The sequence below is a fragment of the Pristis pectinata genome, chromosome 3 (assembly GCF_009764475.1).
Source record: "Pristis pectinata isolate sPriPec2 chromosome 3, sPriPec2.1.pri, whole genome shotgun sequence".
NCBI lineage: Eukaryota > Metazoa > Chordata > Chondrichthyes > Rhinopristiformes > Pristidae > Pristis > Pristis pectinata.
In genome coordinates, this window is record NC_067407.1 from 77,794,354 (window position 1) to 77,809,736 (window position 15,383).

Below are 15,383 nucleotides of genomic sequence, written 5' to 3' on the forward strand. Positions count from 1 at the left end.
GCAAATATGAACGGCAGAACAGATGTTTAGAGAGAAAATAAAAAGCAGCAAAACAAAATATGACAGAAGGAAGGAAAAATTCAAGTTCAAGACACAGTTAGCTAGAAATGTAAAAGCAAATAAGAGTTTCCATAGATCCTTTGGACAAGAATTCAGATTACTATGGAAACTGGAGGCGGATAAATTAATATATCCCTCTCCTAAACAGTGTTCCAAGCAACCAAGGAGGAAATTCATAGGGGCATTCAAAAGAGTGGAGATGTTCCCTCATTTTCTCTGAGCACTTTCCAGTACATTTCAATAATTAATTTGAAAAAGAGCAGGAGTCAGACACATGGCCCCTCCAGCCTTCTCTGCGAGTAAGATCATGGCTAATATGATCTCAGCCTCAGTTCCACTTCCCTGCTCATTTTCCAAAACCTTCAACTCCCCTAAAGTACAATACTATTGGCCTTGAATATATTGAATGACTGCCCCTTCACAACTTTTCTAAGTATACCCTTATAAAACTCTGCATAGTCTGCCTGATGTAGTACTATCCCTTGTACTGTTGTAGCAAGATTTCCCTACTTTTATACCCCATTCCCTTTGGAACAAAGTACATAGGAAATGGGAGAGGGAGGTGGGATTGGGGTGAAGAAAAGAGACCATTTGACTAGGTGACGCTGGATGGGAGAGATCATGTGATAATGCAATTTAGCATAATCCAAGGACACATTTCATTCTGTAGCTGGCAATCCTATTCCCAAACAAAATCAATTACTGCCAAGGTGAAACCGAGCAGGAAGAAGTGAGGAAGAGGAATAAGAAAGAAAACAGCTGTTCAGCGCTATGGAGAAGAAGGATATTAAAGACAGTCTGGGGGCAGAATAGAGGAGGAAATAAAGCAATGTTAGGGTAATAAGCATCTGAGAGGAAGTGCTGCGACCACACTAGCATAAAGCAACCTCCATTTGAACCCAAGGAAGTAACTGCAGACCGTTGAAGTTCACTTAAAAGTAAATGGAGGAATTTACTGCTCAATGGCAATCTACGTAGAAATAAGATTTTAAATTGTATTATTAGAGGATTTGCTTTGTTACTTACAAAAAGGACGTTTGAAAAATTTGGCTGGGGGGGGGGGGAAGAGCAATCATGCTGAGAATGGGGACAGGATGCTAGTGGGAAAAGTGAACCCATTTACTTCAGTTTACTGCTGTTGTTTTTCAGATCTGCAGGACTGAGCAGCTTTAAGCAAGAATGGCCAATTGGGGCACAAAGGAACTTGTTGCAGATCACCTTTGTAGAATCTATCTAATGAAATTCCTCATAGTCTGTTCCAAAATGAAACAGACCCAACACCTGCAGGTTCCCCATGTCATCCACCATCTTGACTTGGAAATATATCACCATTTCTTCATAGTCTCTAGTTGTAAATGTGGAATTCCCTTCCCAACAATACTGCCTTGAATACCATCACAAGAAAGATTGCAGTGATTCAAGGAAATATCTTCCCACCATCTTTTCAAGGGCAACAAAGGTTGGTCCTGTTGGTGGTACGCACAATTGTTAAAATGAATTTTAAGGGCAACAGATAAACAGGTATTTCATTTAGCACTACCCCGCAGAGAGCTCATTCTTTATAGCAGTCTTGCCCTGGTGTCTGAATTCTCACAGGTACATGAAGACAAAGAGACTACAAAGTGTGGGCCATTGCAGGGGACTGGCAGCAGCTGCTCCACACATTGCTAGATCACTCTGAACGCATGGTTCTCTCATCACTATTGGGAGTGGCCAGCAATTGACATGGAGCTTATTATCTCCAAATAGGTAAGAGCCGTGTAGCCAAAGAAAGAGGAGAGTGCAGCAGAACGCAGCAATGGGCAGTGCATGGGTTCACTCCTGGTTCCTTGAACAGCAAACCTCCATATACACTGCTACAATGACTCCTCTTAACACCAATTCCAAAAGCATCCTCATTCTCGGGAACACATTCTAAGTGGTTCCAGTGAAGTGTGGCAAGAAGAACAATTAACTGGAGATGCAGCTATGGGGGCTAAGTAAAGTTGGTGAGATTAGTTTTTGGTTGCTGGCTCAGACAATCCCCGTTGGTGCTGTATTGATCAGTGATGCCTTCAACACTGCACACCCATACAGGTACCAGTTTGCCATGTTAGCCGGAGTAGCAGTAGTGCAATGTGATTGCTCACCTTTGACCAGGGCAAGTGGTGATTTAACTGGTGTTCAAGAACGCCAGTTAGAAAATGCTCATATTTTAAAATGAGACGCGAGTGAGGGAATATTTAAAGGAGATTTACGAGGCAAGTTTTTTTTTAGAAACAGAGAGAGTGGTAGGTGCCTGGAACACACTGCCAGGGGAAGTGGTGGAAGCAGATACAGTAGCAACATTGAAGAGGCATTTAGAGAGGCATGTGAACAGACAGGGAATGGAGGGATATAGAGCACGTGCAGGCAGATGTGCTGTGTAAATTGGCATCGTGGTCAGCACAAACAGCGTGTGCTCTACTGGTCTGTTATCAGAACATGAACATTTCTGAGAAAATAAAAGAAATATTTTTGGCAGTAAAATCTTTATGTACTTGAGGGGAGTTGAGGAGTTTGGGGAACTGGCAGGAAAGTGAAGCTGAGGGAGTGATCATTTCAGCCACGATCGTACTCACTGACAGAGCAGCTTCTTGGACCCATGTGCACTACTCTTGCTTATTATTAATTGTGCCCAATGTGGGTCAGTGAGGACACTTGGTCTGTGTGTGTGTCTGTGTGGGGGGGGGCACAAAGGACCTTTTCTGCACCCTGTAACTTCAGATAATTAGATAAAGAAACAGATGGGGGAACAAAGCAAATTAGTGACACAACCAAGTCAGCTGCACTGGTTGAAACCAAGTGAAACAAGTTAGAAAGCACTCTGCCTAAAGCACAACAAACTGACCAACACATCCTGGGTTTCAGGATTGGCACTTCTTGCCCTTCTTAAATTGCCCTTAAGAGTTCCTGACTACAGAGGCCTATCAGTTAGGGCTCTGAATTCTGGCCTCCATGCAACAAGCTTTGCTATAAATGGGTATGCAGAAGGGTGCCAAGGGAGGACAATGTCAGTCTACACTACTAAACAGTTTGCCAACATCTGTTGTCAAAACTAACAATTAGCTAACAGGCATCTCATTGCGCCAGAATAAGACACTCTGGCAATGAATTCATACCAAGAAGGACAGAGAGAAAAATGTCAGAAACTTGGTGAGGGAAACAAGGATCAAAAATTAAATATTGCTTACCGCACTAAATCTATTAAGCATTAACAATACAATACTTCACTGCCTTAGATTGGAATGCAGCAGCTCCTAATTATCACATATCAACAAAGCACTTATTGTGCACACAAATGTGAGAACACAACTTGAATAGGCATGAGCCATTAGTAAAATAAGGACAGTCTCCAAATAATTGAGAGGCATATTCAAGGCTCATGAAGGAAATAACAAGGGCAGCAGAAAGTAAATGCAACAGAGTTGAGCAGGTTTGAACGTCAAAATCCAGGAGAACGTTACTAACATTACATCAAATTATCAACACCTTGCCAATTATACTGCAGGTTTTAGCCCTGCTCTGGAGGTACAGGAATCAATCCAGCTGATGCTCTAGAGCAGTACAGAGGCTGTCAAAGGTGCTGCCTTTCAGCAAGCTGTTAAATTGTGACCATATCTTCTCTGAAGCTTATATGGAAAATCCTATTGGTAAATGGCATTAGCAGGGAAATTCATCCCAGTGCTCTAGCCAATATTTACCTCTCACCCAACATTGTACTTAAACAACACCATTGGAAACTTATATCATTGCTCCTTGTGGAGTTTATTTGAGGTATAGTCAGTGTCACATTCTTAACTTCCAAAGCAGAATTCCAGATATGAATAAGTAATCGGTAATGAGTGGTAGAGGGGAAAGAGGAAGAAACAGGAAAGTGGACTTGAGCTGCATAATCATCCATAATCTTATTAAATGGCCACATGGGTTACCTCTGACTCCAACTGTGTCACTTGATCTTTTACTTGCCACAGAGAGAGCAGAAGTGACCAATTTAATCTCTCATTTGCAAGATAGCACCTGTGACAATGTAGCACTCTCAGTTCCACACTGGAGTATTGACCTATACTTTTTGCTCCCATGTCTGGAATGGAGCTTGAAGCACTATCCTTTTCATCAGAAACAAGGATACTACCAACTGAGCCATGGCTGACAAGGCAGTTACTTAAAGTAAAATGTTACTGGTGTAATTGGCTTAACTCACCTGCCAGCCATTATGAATCTTTTGATTGAAAATACCAAATTCATAACGAATGCCGTAGCCATATGCAGCCAAACCCAGTGTGGCCAATGAATCAAGGAAACAAGCTAAAATTAAGAAATCAAGAAATAAATAGTTAGCAGAAGAGCCAATATTGCATTACTAATATATTCACTTCTCCAAGGTGGGTGGCCAACAGAAGATTTTCATCGTTTCTCCCACCCCCCAGTGCTAATTGTCTATGAAAAGTTTGAAGAATTTCAAGTGCAATGTACACCCAACGCCAACTGAGTTCCTGTGACTTTTTTTTTTGTTGGTCCAAGAAATAAAAGTTGCCACAAGCCTGTATAAATAATGGTACCTATATATGGACCTTCCAAAAGGTTCTTAATATTAAGCAGGACTTAAATGATGCTAGGATATGTACACTGATGAAACCAGTAAATGCTTCAGCAGAGCTTTAAAAAGGGTTTACTCATCAACAGTGAGTAAAAACTCACAGCTTTATTTACAAAACTGCGTCAGATGCCACCATTCAAAATGCATGCAAAACAAAATCACATTCTAAAGCACTGCTTGATGGTGCTGGCTCATGGATAACCTTATGGTCAGAGATATACAAATAAGTTTGAGCTGGACCACAAACCATAACTTCACTTTAGAGAACTAGTCCAATTCCGAACGCAGTTTGTGCCTCAGCTGTTGATTGCATCCAGGTTAGCAACTTTACCTTGAGGCACCAGCTGTGGCTCAGGGACTTGCAATCCAGCACTGGAGTCAGAAACTGATGAATTCAAGTCCCAATACACCTGAACAAAAAAAAATCTAAACTTGAACTCCCATTCCATACAGCACTCACATGGGTGCTGGGAGTATTAAAGATACCATCATTTGGATAAGTATTTAAATGCATTTATCTTCTCAGGAGGGCATTACAAAAAAAAAATCCCTTGGCACCATGTTGAGATGAGGTAATTAAGTTCTCCCCAGCATCCTGGCTAATTATTGTTCCTCACCCATCATCATTAAAGAAACCTGATTAACTAAGTATTTAAACATTGGTGTTTATGGCTGGTTTCCTCCTCCTTCTCAGGGCATCCCCTGTGGTCAAGGATGACTTGCTTCAATTCCAGTCCTGTAGATCCTGAGGTGGTTGAAAAGTCCAGCAGAAAAGTGGGATCTGCAGACCCTGCCACAGGGGGCTCAGTGATGGGGCGGGCAGGCGGTTTACTTGCGATGCACTTTCTCCCCTCGTACTTCTGCACAGACTTGAAATGCTCATTGCCTTCCCAAATGCTTCTCTGACACTTTGAATCGTCTTCGCCCAGTGAACACCATGAGTAGGTGACAATATTCCCTCCCTCCACCCCAAAGGAGGTGGAGGGAACAGTCCTGAAACGCTTTGTGTCTTCAAAAAAAAGCTTACTGCTTCAAATTCAGAAGTAAGCTGCTTATTCCTGGAGTCTGGTGTTTGCATTCCCCATTGGAGTTGGCTGTGTATGATCAGAGTCTTGAGGTTGGATGCTGGTTTGGGAGAAGGTGCTAACTTTGGTCTGCCTAGCTTGCTGCGGATTTTGAAGATTTTGCAGCTACAGCAATAGCAGGACTTCTGATGCTTTGAGCAGCCTCTTGTGCATAGTTCATGCTTTCCTATATTATAGAGGTGACTATTTTTCGAAGCACTTCATATAAAACATTTTGAATGGCAAGGTAATTTAAGTCACTACGTAAATGCAACTTGTCGCCTTGCTCTTGCAGGGAGGGGAGGAGGGTGCAGGTGGAGGTACAAGCTGAAACACAAGCTCAGATACAAGTAAATGATTGACTTAATTCAAAAATACACTGCAACATACATGCATAAAAGACGGGTGAAATAATCTCTCAGTGACTCTTAAAGCTGCCAGTTGTGATTACCTGCCAGTCGACCAAGACCTCCATTGCCCAGTCCAGCATCCTCTTCAATTTCCTCCAGCTCTTCAATATCTAAACCCAGCTAGATAATGGGGCAGGGAAGGAAGAAAAGTTTCACCAAAAGGAATATGATATCTAATCTATTTGATAAAGTAGTTTCCTTTTATCTTTTCATTTTGAGTTGTTGCTTTAGCGCACTAAAAAAAAAATGGCCCAGCATCTCTGACCCAATTTATACAAATCCCTATTGGACGTACTTTAGCTCACAATACAATATTGTTCACTTTGCCATTCACCTTCATTTAAGGGAGAGCTTCCAGTTGGCAACAAGCCATCCATACCCACTCTTTGTTTTCCCCCAGTGGCAACTTGCTACTAAATGCTAGCCCAAAACTCAATGGAAAGACCCAGAGAGAAGTGTATTGGGCAAGGCCAAGCTTTGTTCCACAAAGCTGCTAAGAACAAGCTTTGACAGATAGCTAAGCCACATCCTTTGGCTAAACTGGCTGATAAATCTGTCAAAGAGTAACCAAACCAGTTCTTACTCTCCTTGACATGGAGGAGAGGAATGTCAGAACTTCTGCATTAGCACAGTAACCTTGAAGTTAATGAGATACCAACAGTTCCACACAGTATTGGCTGCATTTCCCTGCAGGTGACTATTGCCTGCAGCCCATTGTACCCTGCTATCGCTTTGATTACAATTAATAGAGGAGCACTAAGATATGACAAGTCTTTACAGAGAAAATGTTTTCAATGGTAGGAACCTAGGTAACCAGAGGACATCAGATTTAAGATAATTTCAGAACAGAACCAAGGGAAAGAAGATATTCTTATTCTGTTTTCATCTGGGATGTCCAACCTTAAAATGTGTTCAGCATCAGTTTTGAAAAGGGAATTGGTTATGTGCTTAAAAAGGAGTCATTTTTCCAAGGCTAATGGGAAGAAACAGAGGTATTGGGAATAATTGGATGACTCCTTCAATCCAGTTCTATGGGCAGGGATGGAAGTAACTTTATACCACAAACAATGTTGGCGACTTTCTTACTGGGTACACTGTACTGAGATGTTCCTGTTTACTTTGACATTTTGGCATGTCTATAATAGGTGGAATTCAATGCAGTGCTTTTACCCACCAGCTAGAATGACTGCTCATAGCTAACAAAGTGATGCCCTGAATCTCAGTGTTCTGGATGCTGAATAAATCAATACAACTTCCAAAGAGCACATGGTGCAGCAATAAATCCCTCCTTGGTTAAAGTGGTGCATTTATTGCTGCCAGTAAACTGCATTGGGCAAATAAATATTGAAGGACACAAAAAACAATAACACTGGAGGCTCTAATGAAATGCAAGACAAGAAGGCCAGTGTTGCCTGTGTGACTGGAGATTACATTCACTTGCCACAACATTTATTGGTTTGGTGCACACTGAAGTGGACCTTTTCAGCATTTCTATAAAAGGGAGGTAAAAAATCAACCTTTGGTGCTAGAGCTCTCTCCAACATGATTTCAAGTATAAACTATTCCATAATATTATCCCATCATAAGCAGTAACACACAAGCAGAATAAAAACAGACCTAGAAAAGTCTGAGTTTTAATCTAAATCACCCACCAGGAAGAATGGCTGGACTCCCATTTTCCATAAGCTCAACCTTGCTAGCAGCATTAAAGACCCTATTCACCCATGCTCCCGACCCATTAATGTCTCAAATTGAAAATTCTTACCCCAAATTTGAATCTCCACATCTCAACAACTCTCTTCAAGAGCCCAACCACCAGATGCTTGGCAACTCTCTTTGATAAATAGGATCCAAGATCTAGAATGTTCTCTAAAGATATCCCTCTCTTGAATTCTCTTCCTTTTCAGTTACCTAAGACTTACCTTTGACTGTATCTGTGCAAATTGTCTCAGTACATTCTTTCTTGTCCTATCTTGTTCTAATTTACTGCTCTGTGCAATGGTTTGGGTTGCTTTAACTGTGTTAAAGGCCTTACATAAAAACATATTGTCATTGTTAACAAAGAAGGCAACACAAGTTGCTTTGAAAGAGGAGAAGGTGATGCTAATACAAGACTCTTGAAAGATGTGGAGTGAAATAATAATGGAGGAAGGAGAGTTACAGAGGGTTAAACCAAAGTGGGTGAAAACTTTGTTACATTGACGACTAATTGAGGGGAAGGGGTGTGTTGGATGGAGAAAGGTAAAAAACAGTAGATGGCAGAGGGGAGGTCACAGGACAAAGGCTGTGGTAATTGGAGCTAACTAGATGGGGTTACTAAAGGAAGGCAGAATGAAGATGCATAAAATGAAGAAAAGATTTGTCAATTGAGTACACTAAGCATAGTTAAGCTGGACCCAGAGAATGGCATCATCAAGACAAGAGGTTCTGAGCGAGTCACCATTTGCTTGGGTGGACATCGAGGAAGTTATAGAGAAATTAAGTCAGGAAGTTAAAAGCATGAACGTGAGTTTTAGTACTCAGACAAGAGCTGAATACAGGCTACACTGGAGAATTTATATTAAATGGTCTTGATGATGTCTGTGGTTTGAAACGGCTCCAATAGCTGAAAGAAAGGAAGTGAAAAGATTCACAAATTGACAGGGGAAGATGAGATGGAAAGAATAAATTTGAACTTCAACACAAATGAAAGAATGTTCTTTTACAGCCTTCTTCATTAAACAATAATGGCATAGATATTATTGGAATGGGTTCACTTTTGGATTTCATTCCAGTTCACAACCGGTCAGATTGAATGCACATACGATTTGTCGACCTGAGCCTAAACTAGATGACACTGAAAATAAGCCAACATTTTGAAAAGAAATCTGAGCACATTATCCCATAACATAAACAGTAGCTCAAATGGTCTTCAACTTAACCAATAATAAGTTGTTGCTCTACATATTTGTAACTTTCTGCAATTCTTAGCTATGCATTCAATTTCCGATGACTTAGGTGATTGAATTCTGCAATCTAGCCAAGTGCACTTGCTGTTCTCAGGCAGCATACCTGATATATGGCCTCATCAGTGGCATTCTCCAGCCCCAGGTTCACCATAGTATTCTGCAAGGTCCGGCCCATGTAGAACTCCAGAGAGAGGTAGTATATACGCTGTAACACACAAGGAAATTTATTTTAACAGAGCATATAGGAAGAGCAAGACTAGATACACAAATTAATAATCCAGATAGAGCAAACTTAATTGTTTGAGAAAATAGCAATCGGGTAATATAAAGCAACCACAAAAGATGTCAGATTGTTATAAGAAGCCTGATTAGTTCATAGATTTTATTTAGTAAAGACAACTGCCATCCTTAGCCGATATACCTAATATGCAACTCCAGTCCTAAGCCTACTTATTCATTCTTAATTGCCTACTGGTCTAGTAACTTTTAATCCTTTTACGAAGTCAACCATCATGATCTTCTCAGCCAGCAGGTTGTCCCTTTGCTAGCAACTCCAAATTGGATGACACAGCATAGAAGGACCATCCTAATTAGCTCCACACCCTATAGCCCTGCACATGTTTAACAATTTTAGTTTTAAGAAGTTATTATTGTATTTGCTCCCATCAAGCATTGTAGTACAGATGATCATATGATGCACTAAAAAATTTCAACCTTTCCCCAACTTTAATCTGGAATTTTTGCCAAGCATTTTAAATCAATTTAGTCTGGTACTGACTCTCCTACCTGTAGAAATAGATTCTCTCTGTTAAAACCCCTCAGTCTGGAAACCCATAGATTTATTTGCTCAGGAGAATAATACATTTCCTGGCTATTATCTTCCTGCAATCTCAGATTATTCAATTTCCGGCATTGATTTGGACTCTCAAAACTTGCCCACTTTATTCAAGTCCAGCTTCAGTTTCAAAACACCTTTCACTATGACCTTCTGTTTTCAATATTCTACAGATCAACACACCATTACATCTTTAATGTCATGGCCTTTTTAGTTAAACATGTTTTGAAAATCCATACAAACATCAACTGCACTACCTTTATTAACCTTCTCCATTATTTAATCAAAGAACTCAACCATGTTAGACAGGATTTGTCATTAATCAATCAGTGCCAGCTGTCATTTATTAACCCATATTCTCAAAGTGAATAAGCAACCGTCCAGAACCACCTCATATCAAAGAAGGACAGAGAGTGAGACCATATTTCTAGCCTTGCTTTCCTTGTTATTAAGGATGCATCCCATGTGCATCAGGTGACCTTTCTATCTTGAGCAATGCCTTTTTAAATCACCTTCCTTTAAATCACCAGAAAGAGGCTTTACAGGCAATTGTACCAATACCAGCTCTTCAGTGCTGGTGTCAACCTAACATCACTTACCTATCAGACTCCTAAACCAATTACCTCTTTCACACCCACTTCCCAGTGGTGCTGCCTCTTTCCCACACTCTTAACTCTACCTCTGTTATTCCGCTATTGTCATTTTTTTGCACTATTTCAGAGTGCACTACAATCATTTATTACCACCATGTATACTGTTTACTCTGCAAACTTCAAGCAGACAAGGAATTTCATTGCACCCTGATGTATATGACAATAAACTAATCTAATCTACCCATTCCCCAAAGTCCTGTAATTATTATTTTTTTAAATATATTTAAAGTGTCTATCTCATTCTCTTTAGAACATTACTGCTAAATTTATTTCCAGCATTCTTTCAGGAACGACATTCCAGGTGACCATATTTTTATACATGAAGAGCCTGAGCCTGGAGTTTCTGGATTTTTTTTGGCGCAATCTGTATGAACATACAACACAAGGAAATCAACACAAAAAAAAATTACTGTAAAATTTGCAATAATTACTCATAGCTCCAGTGGCCCAGTTCTGATCCTGACCCCCGTTGTCCTATGTGGAGTTTACACATTCTCCTCGTGGCTGCCTAGGGTTCTCCCAGCTGTTTTGGTTTCTGCCCACATCCCAAAGATGTGCTGGGTTAATTGGCCATTGTAAATTACCCCTCGTGTAGGTGAGTGGCAGGAGGATCAGGGTGCAATTGATTGACATACAAGGAGGAATAGTTTACAGGAGGATTAAGTGGGAGATTGGGTCTGACGGGAGTGTTCCGAGAACCAGCGTAAGTTTAATGAGCCAAATAGCCTCCTTCGACGTTGAGAGAAATATTCCAGGATGGAGAGAAAAGCTGCAAGGTGAAAATTTCTCTCAACTGGTTCACCAAGTATTAGCTCGTGCAGGAATTATGTTCCTTGTACACAAACCAAGCATTACTGCCACTTCAACCAACCTCCTAATGTAGTCAAATTCATTGGATCTTATGAAACTGCCAATCATCTCAGTGGGAGTGCTCCGAGTACCAGCACAAGCTCGATGAGCCAAATGGCCTCCTCCTAGGTTTTTGGTCTAAGGCAAAAAAGCATTTTCTTGGGTTAGGTCATATGATCAATTAAGTAGTACCAGTGGAAATGTTATTCTTCAGTGGAAAAATGACTATTTATCAAAAAAAAATCACAAATCTTTGTGACAACAACTGCTAGCCGACAGCTCCTCATCATTCATGATGAGTCAGCAGTATCCACGTCAAATCATCTCCTCTATTGTGCAGGACATCTGGTTCTCATCTTAATTATTCAATGGCCTCTCTTATTATTAATTACTCCTTGTAGGTGGGTGGTAGGAGAAGCAATGTGGAGTTGGGAATATGAGACAGAATTGGTTACAGTAAAATAAGTGAAGCAATAGTACTTATGAGATTGCTCTGAGAGTGAGCATAGACTTAATTGGTCAAATGGCCTCTTTGTATATTGTAGGAAAATATGAGAAATAAAACAAATGGGATTCCTGGTTGCTTCAGTTGTCACCCTTGAGTTCATCCAAAACTCTGGTAATGAACAGTGCCCACCTGACAAATAAATTGATTTAAAAATTCTCATACATTTTTCCAAATCCACGGTTTCAATCTTTCCAAGCAAGCCTCCTATAACCTTATAATCTCTCCATTCCTACAATTCTAAGCTCTTATTGATCCCAAATTTTAACTCCAGCACCAATGACAATTACGTGTTCAGTAACCAAAACCTTCTGCACTGGAAATGCTTCCCGAACCTCTCCACCGTTCCTCAAGGTGGTACCAAAATCCTACCAAGCTACTGTCTTCTCACCCAGTACTTCTCAACATGATCCAGTAACACATCCTCCTCAATAAAAATACACAGGTGACATGCAGATTCATTTTATTACCTTGAAGGCGATGTGCTGCAGCAGCATGATGTGGGAGCTAGTGGACCTTGCTGTGGTGCACAGTGGCCACATCTGCAGTAAGTGCTTGAGGCTGGAGGAACTTCGGCTCAGAATTGATGAGCTGGAGTCGCAGCTTCAAACACTGCAAGGCATCAGGGAGGGAGAGAGTTATGTAGATGCTGTGCATCAGGAGGCAGTCACTCCCCTTAGAGCAGGTACTTTTAGGGCCCGGGAGGCAGATAGATGGGTGACTGTCAGGGGAGAGAAAGAGAAAGGGAACAGGCAGACAGAGCAGAGGACACTGGAGGCTTTTCCCTTCAAAAACAGGTATTCCGCTTTGGATGCTGTTGAGGGGGATGAACTACAGGGATCAAGCGGCAGTAACCAGGTCTCTGGCACTGGGACTGGTCCTGCTGCTCAGAAGGGAAGGGAGGAGAAGAGAAGAGCAATAGTGATAGGGGACTCAATAGTCAGAGGAACAGACAGGAGGTTCTGTGGACATGAGCGAGAATCCCAGATGGTATGTTGCCTCCCAGGTGCCAGGGTCCAGGATGTCTCTGATCAGGTCCACAGCATTCTTGTGCGGGAGGGAAAGCAGCCAGAGGTTCTGGTACATGTTGGTACCAATGACACAGATAGAAAGTGGGATGAGGTCCCGAAAAGTGAGTTTAGGGAGCTAGGCAGAAGGCTGAAGAACAGGACCTCAAGGGTAGCAATCTCAGGATTGCTGCCAGTGCCACGTGATAGTGAAGGTAAGAATAGGAGGGGATGGCAGATGAATGCGTGGCTGAGGAGTTGGTGCAGGGGGCAAGGTTTTAGATTTTTGGATCATTGGGATCTCTTCTGGGGAAGGTGGGACCTGTACAGATTGGATGGGTTACACCTGAACTCGAGGGGGACCAATATCCTTGCAGGCAGGTTTGCTAGTGTGGTTCGAGAGGGTTTAAACTAGTTTGCAAGGGGGATGGGAACTGGGGGGGATGGGTCAGTGGAAAAAGTGCATGGAGTAAAGCCAGATCTAACATAGAGAGGCTTTGAGGAAGGAGAAGCAGAGCATAGGGTATAAAAGTAGTAAGGTGGATGGGCTAACATGCATTTACTTAAATGCATCAGGAATAAGGGCGATGAACTGAGAGCTGGGATAAATACATGGAACTATGATACTGTGGCTCTTGCAGAGACTTGGCTGTCACCAGGGCAGGAATGGATACTGAATATTCCCAGATTTCAGTGTTTTAAAAGGGACAGCGAGGGAGGGGAGAAGAGGAGGAGGGGTGGCGTTACTGGTCAGGGATACTATTACATCTGCAGAAAGGGTGGATAATGTAGCAGGATTCTCTCTGGAGTCAGTATGGGTGGAAGTTAGGAACAAGAAAAGAGCAGTTACTCTACTGGGAGTATTCTATAGGCCCCCTGGTAGCAGCAAGGATACTGAGGAGCAGATCAGGAGGCAGATTTTGGAAAGGTGCAAAAAATAACAGGGTTGTTATCATGGGAGACTTCAACTTCCCAAATATTGATTGGCACCTGCTTAGTACCAAAGGTTTAGATGGGGCAGAGTTTGTCAAGTGTGTCCAGGACAGATTCCTGTCACAGTATTTTGACAGGCTGACCAGAGGGAATGCCATATTAGATCTAGTATTAGGTAATGAACCAGGTCAGGTGACAGGTCTCTCAGTGGGTGAGCATTTGGGGGACAGTGACCACCGCTTCCTAACCTTTAGCATTGTCATGGACAAGGATAGGAGCAAAGAGGACAGGAAGATATTTAATTGGGGAAGGGCAAATTCTGAAGCTATAAGGCTAGAACTTGCAAGTGTGAATTGGGATGACATTTTTGAAGGGAAATGTACTACGGATATGTGGTCATTGTTCAGGGATCTCTTGCAGGAGTTCGGGATAAATTTGTCCTGGTGAGGCAGAGAAAGAATGGCAGGATGAAGGAACTATGGGTGACAAGAGAGGTGGAACATCTAGTTAGGAGGAAGAAGGCAGCATACATAAGGTTTAGGCAGCAAGGATCAGATAGGTCTCGAGGAATATAGGGTATCAAGGAAGGAACTTAAGAAGGGGCTGAGGAGAGTAAAAAGGGGACATGAAAAGACCTTGGCAAGTATGGTAAGGAAAACCCCAAGGCATTTTTCGCTTATGTGAAGAGCAGAAGGATGACGAGAGTAAAGGTAGGACCGATTAGGGATAAAGGTGGGAAGATGTGCCTGGAAGCTGTGGAAGTGGGTGAGGTTCTCAATACTTCTCTTCAGTATTCACCAAGGAAAGGGGCCTTGATGACGCTGAGGACAGTGTTGGTAAGGTTAATGTTCTAGAGCATGTTGATATCAAGAGAGAGGATGTGTTGGAGCTATTAGAAAATATTAGGACAGATAAGTCCCCGGTGCCTGACGGAATATTCCCCAGGATGCTCCGCGAGGCGAGGGAGGAGATTGCTGAGCCGTTGGCTAGGATCTTTGAGTCCTAATTGTCCATGGGAATGGTACTGGAGGATTGGAGGGAGGCAAATGTTGTCCCCTTATTCAAAAAAGGTAGTAGGGATAGTCCAGGGAATTAGAGACCAGTGAGCCTGACATCTGTGGTGGGCAAGCTGTTGGAAAGGATTCTTGGAGATAGGACCTATGGCATTTAGAGAATCATGGTCTGATCAGGGACAGCCAGCATGGCTTTGTGAAGGGCAGATCATGTCTCACAAACATGAGAGTATTCTTTGAGGAGGTGACCAGACAGATTGATGAGGGTAGTGCAGAAGATGTGGTCTACATGGATTTTAGTAAGGCATTTGACAAGGTTTTGTACAGTAGGCTTCTTCAGAAGGTCAAGAGGCCATGGGATCCAGGGAAGCTTGGTGATGTGGATTCAGAAGTGGCTTGCCTGTAGAAAGCAGAGGGTTGTGGCGGAGGGAGTGCGTTCAGATTGGAGGGCTGTGACTGGCAGTGTCCCACAAGGATCAGTTCTGGGA

At 42.1% G+C, this 15,383-nt stretch overlaps 1 protein-coding gene across 1 annotated transcript in view; it reads right to left on the bottom strand.

The window, feature by feature from the left end:
- Positions 1-15,383, bottom strand: part of LOC127567823 (glycogen phosphorylase, brain form) — an 83,157-nt gene that overhangs the window by 54,605 nt on the left and 13,169 nt on the right. Inside the window, exons 2-4 of the mRNA XM_052010934.1 lie at positions 9,204-9,305; positions 6,194-6,272; positions 4,283-4,386 (exon numbers count right to left, since the gene is read on the bottom strand). Coding sequence (XP_051866894.1) covers positions 4,283-4,386; positions 6,194-6,272; positions 9,204-9,305 — 285 coding nt within the window. The remainder of the gene's footprint in view (positions 1-4,282; positions 4,387-6,193; positions 6,273-9,203; positions 9,306-15,383) is intronic.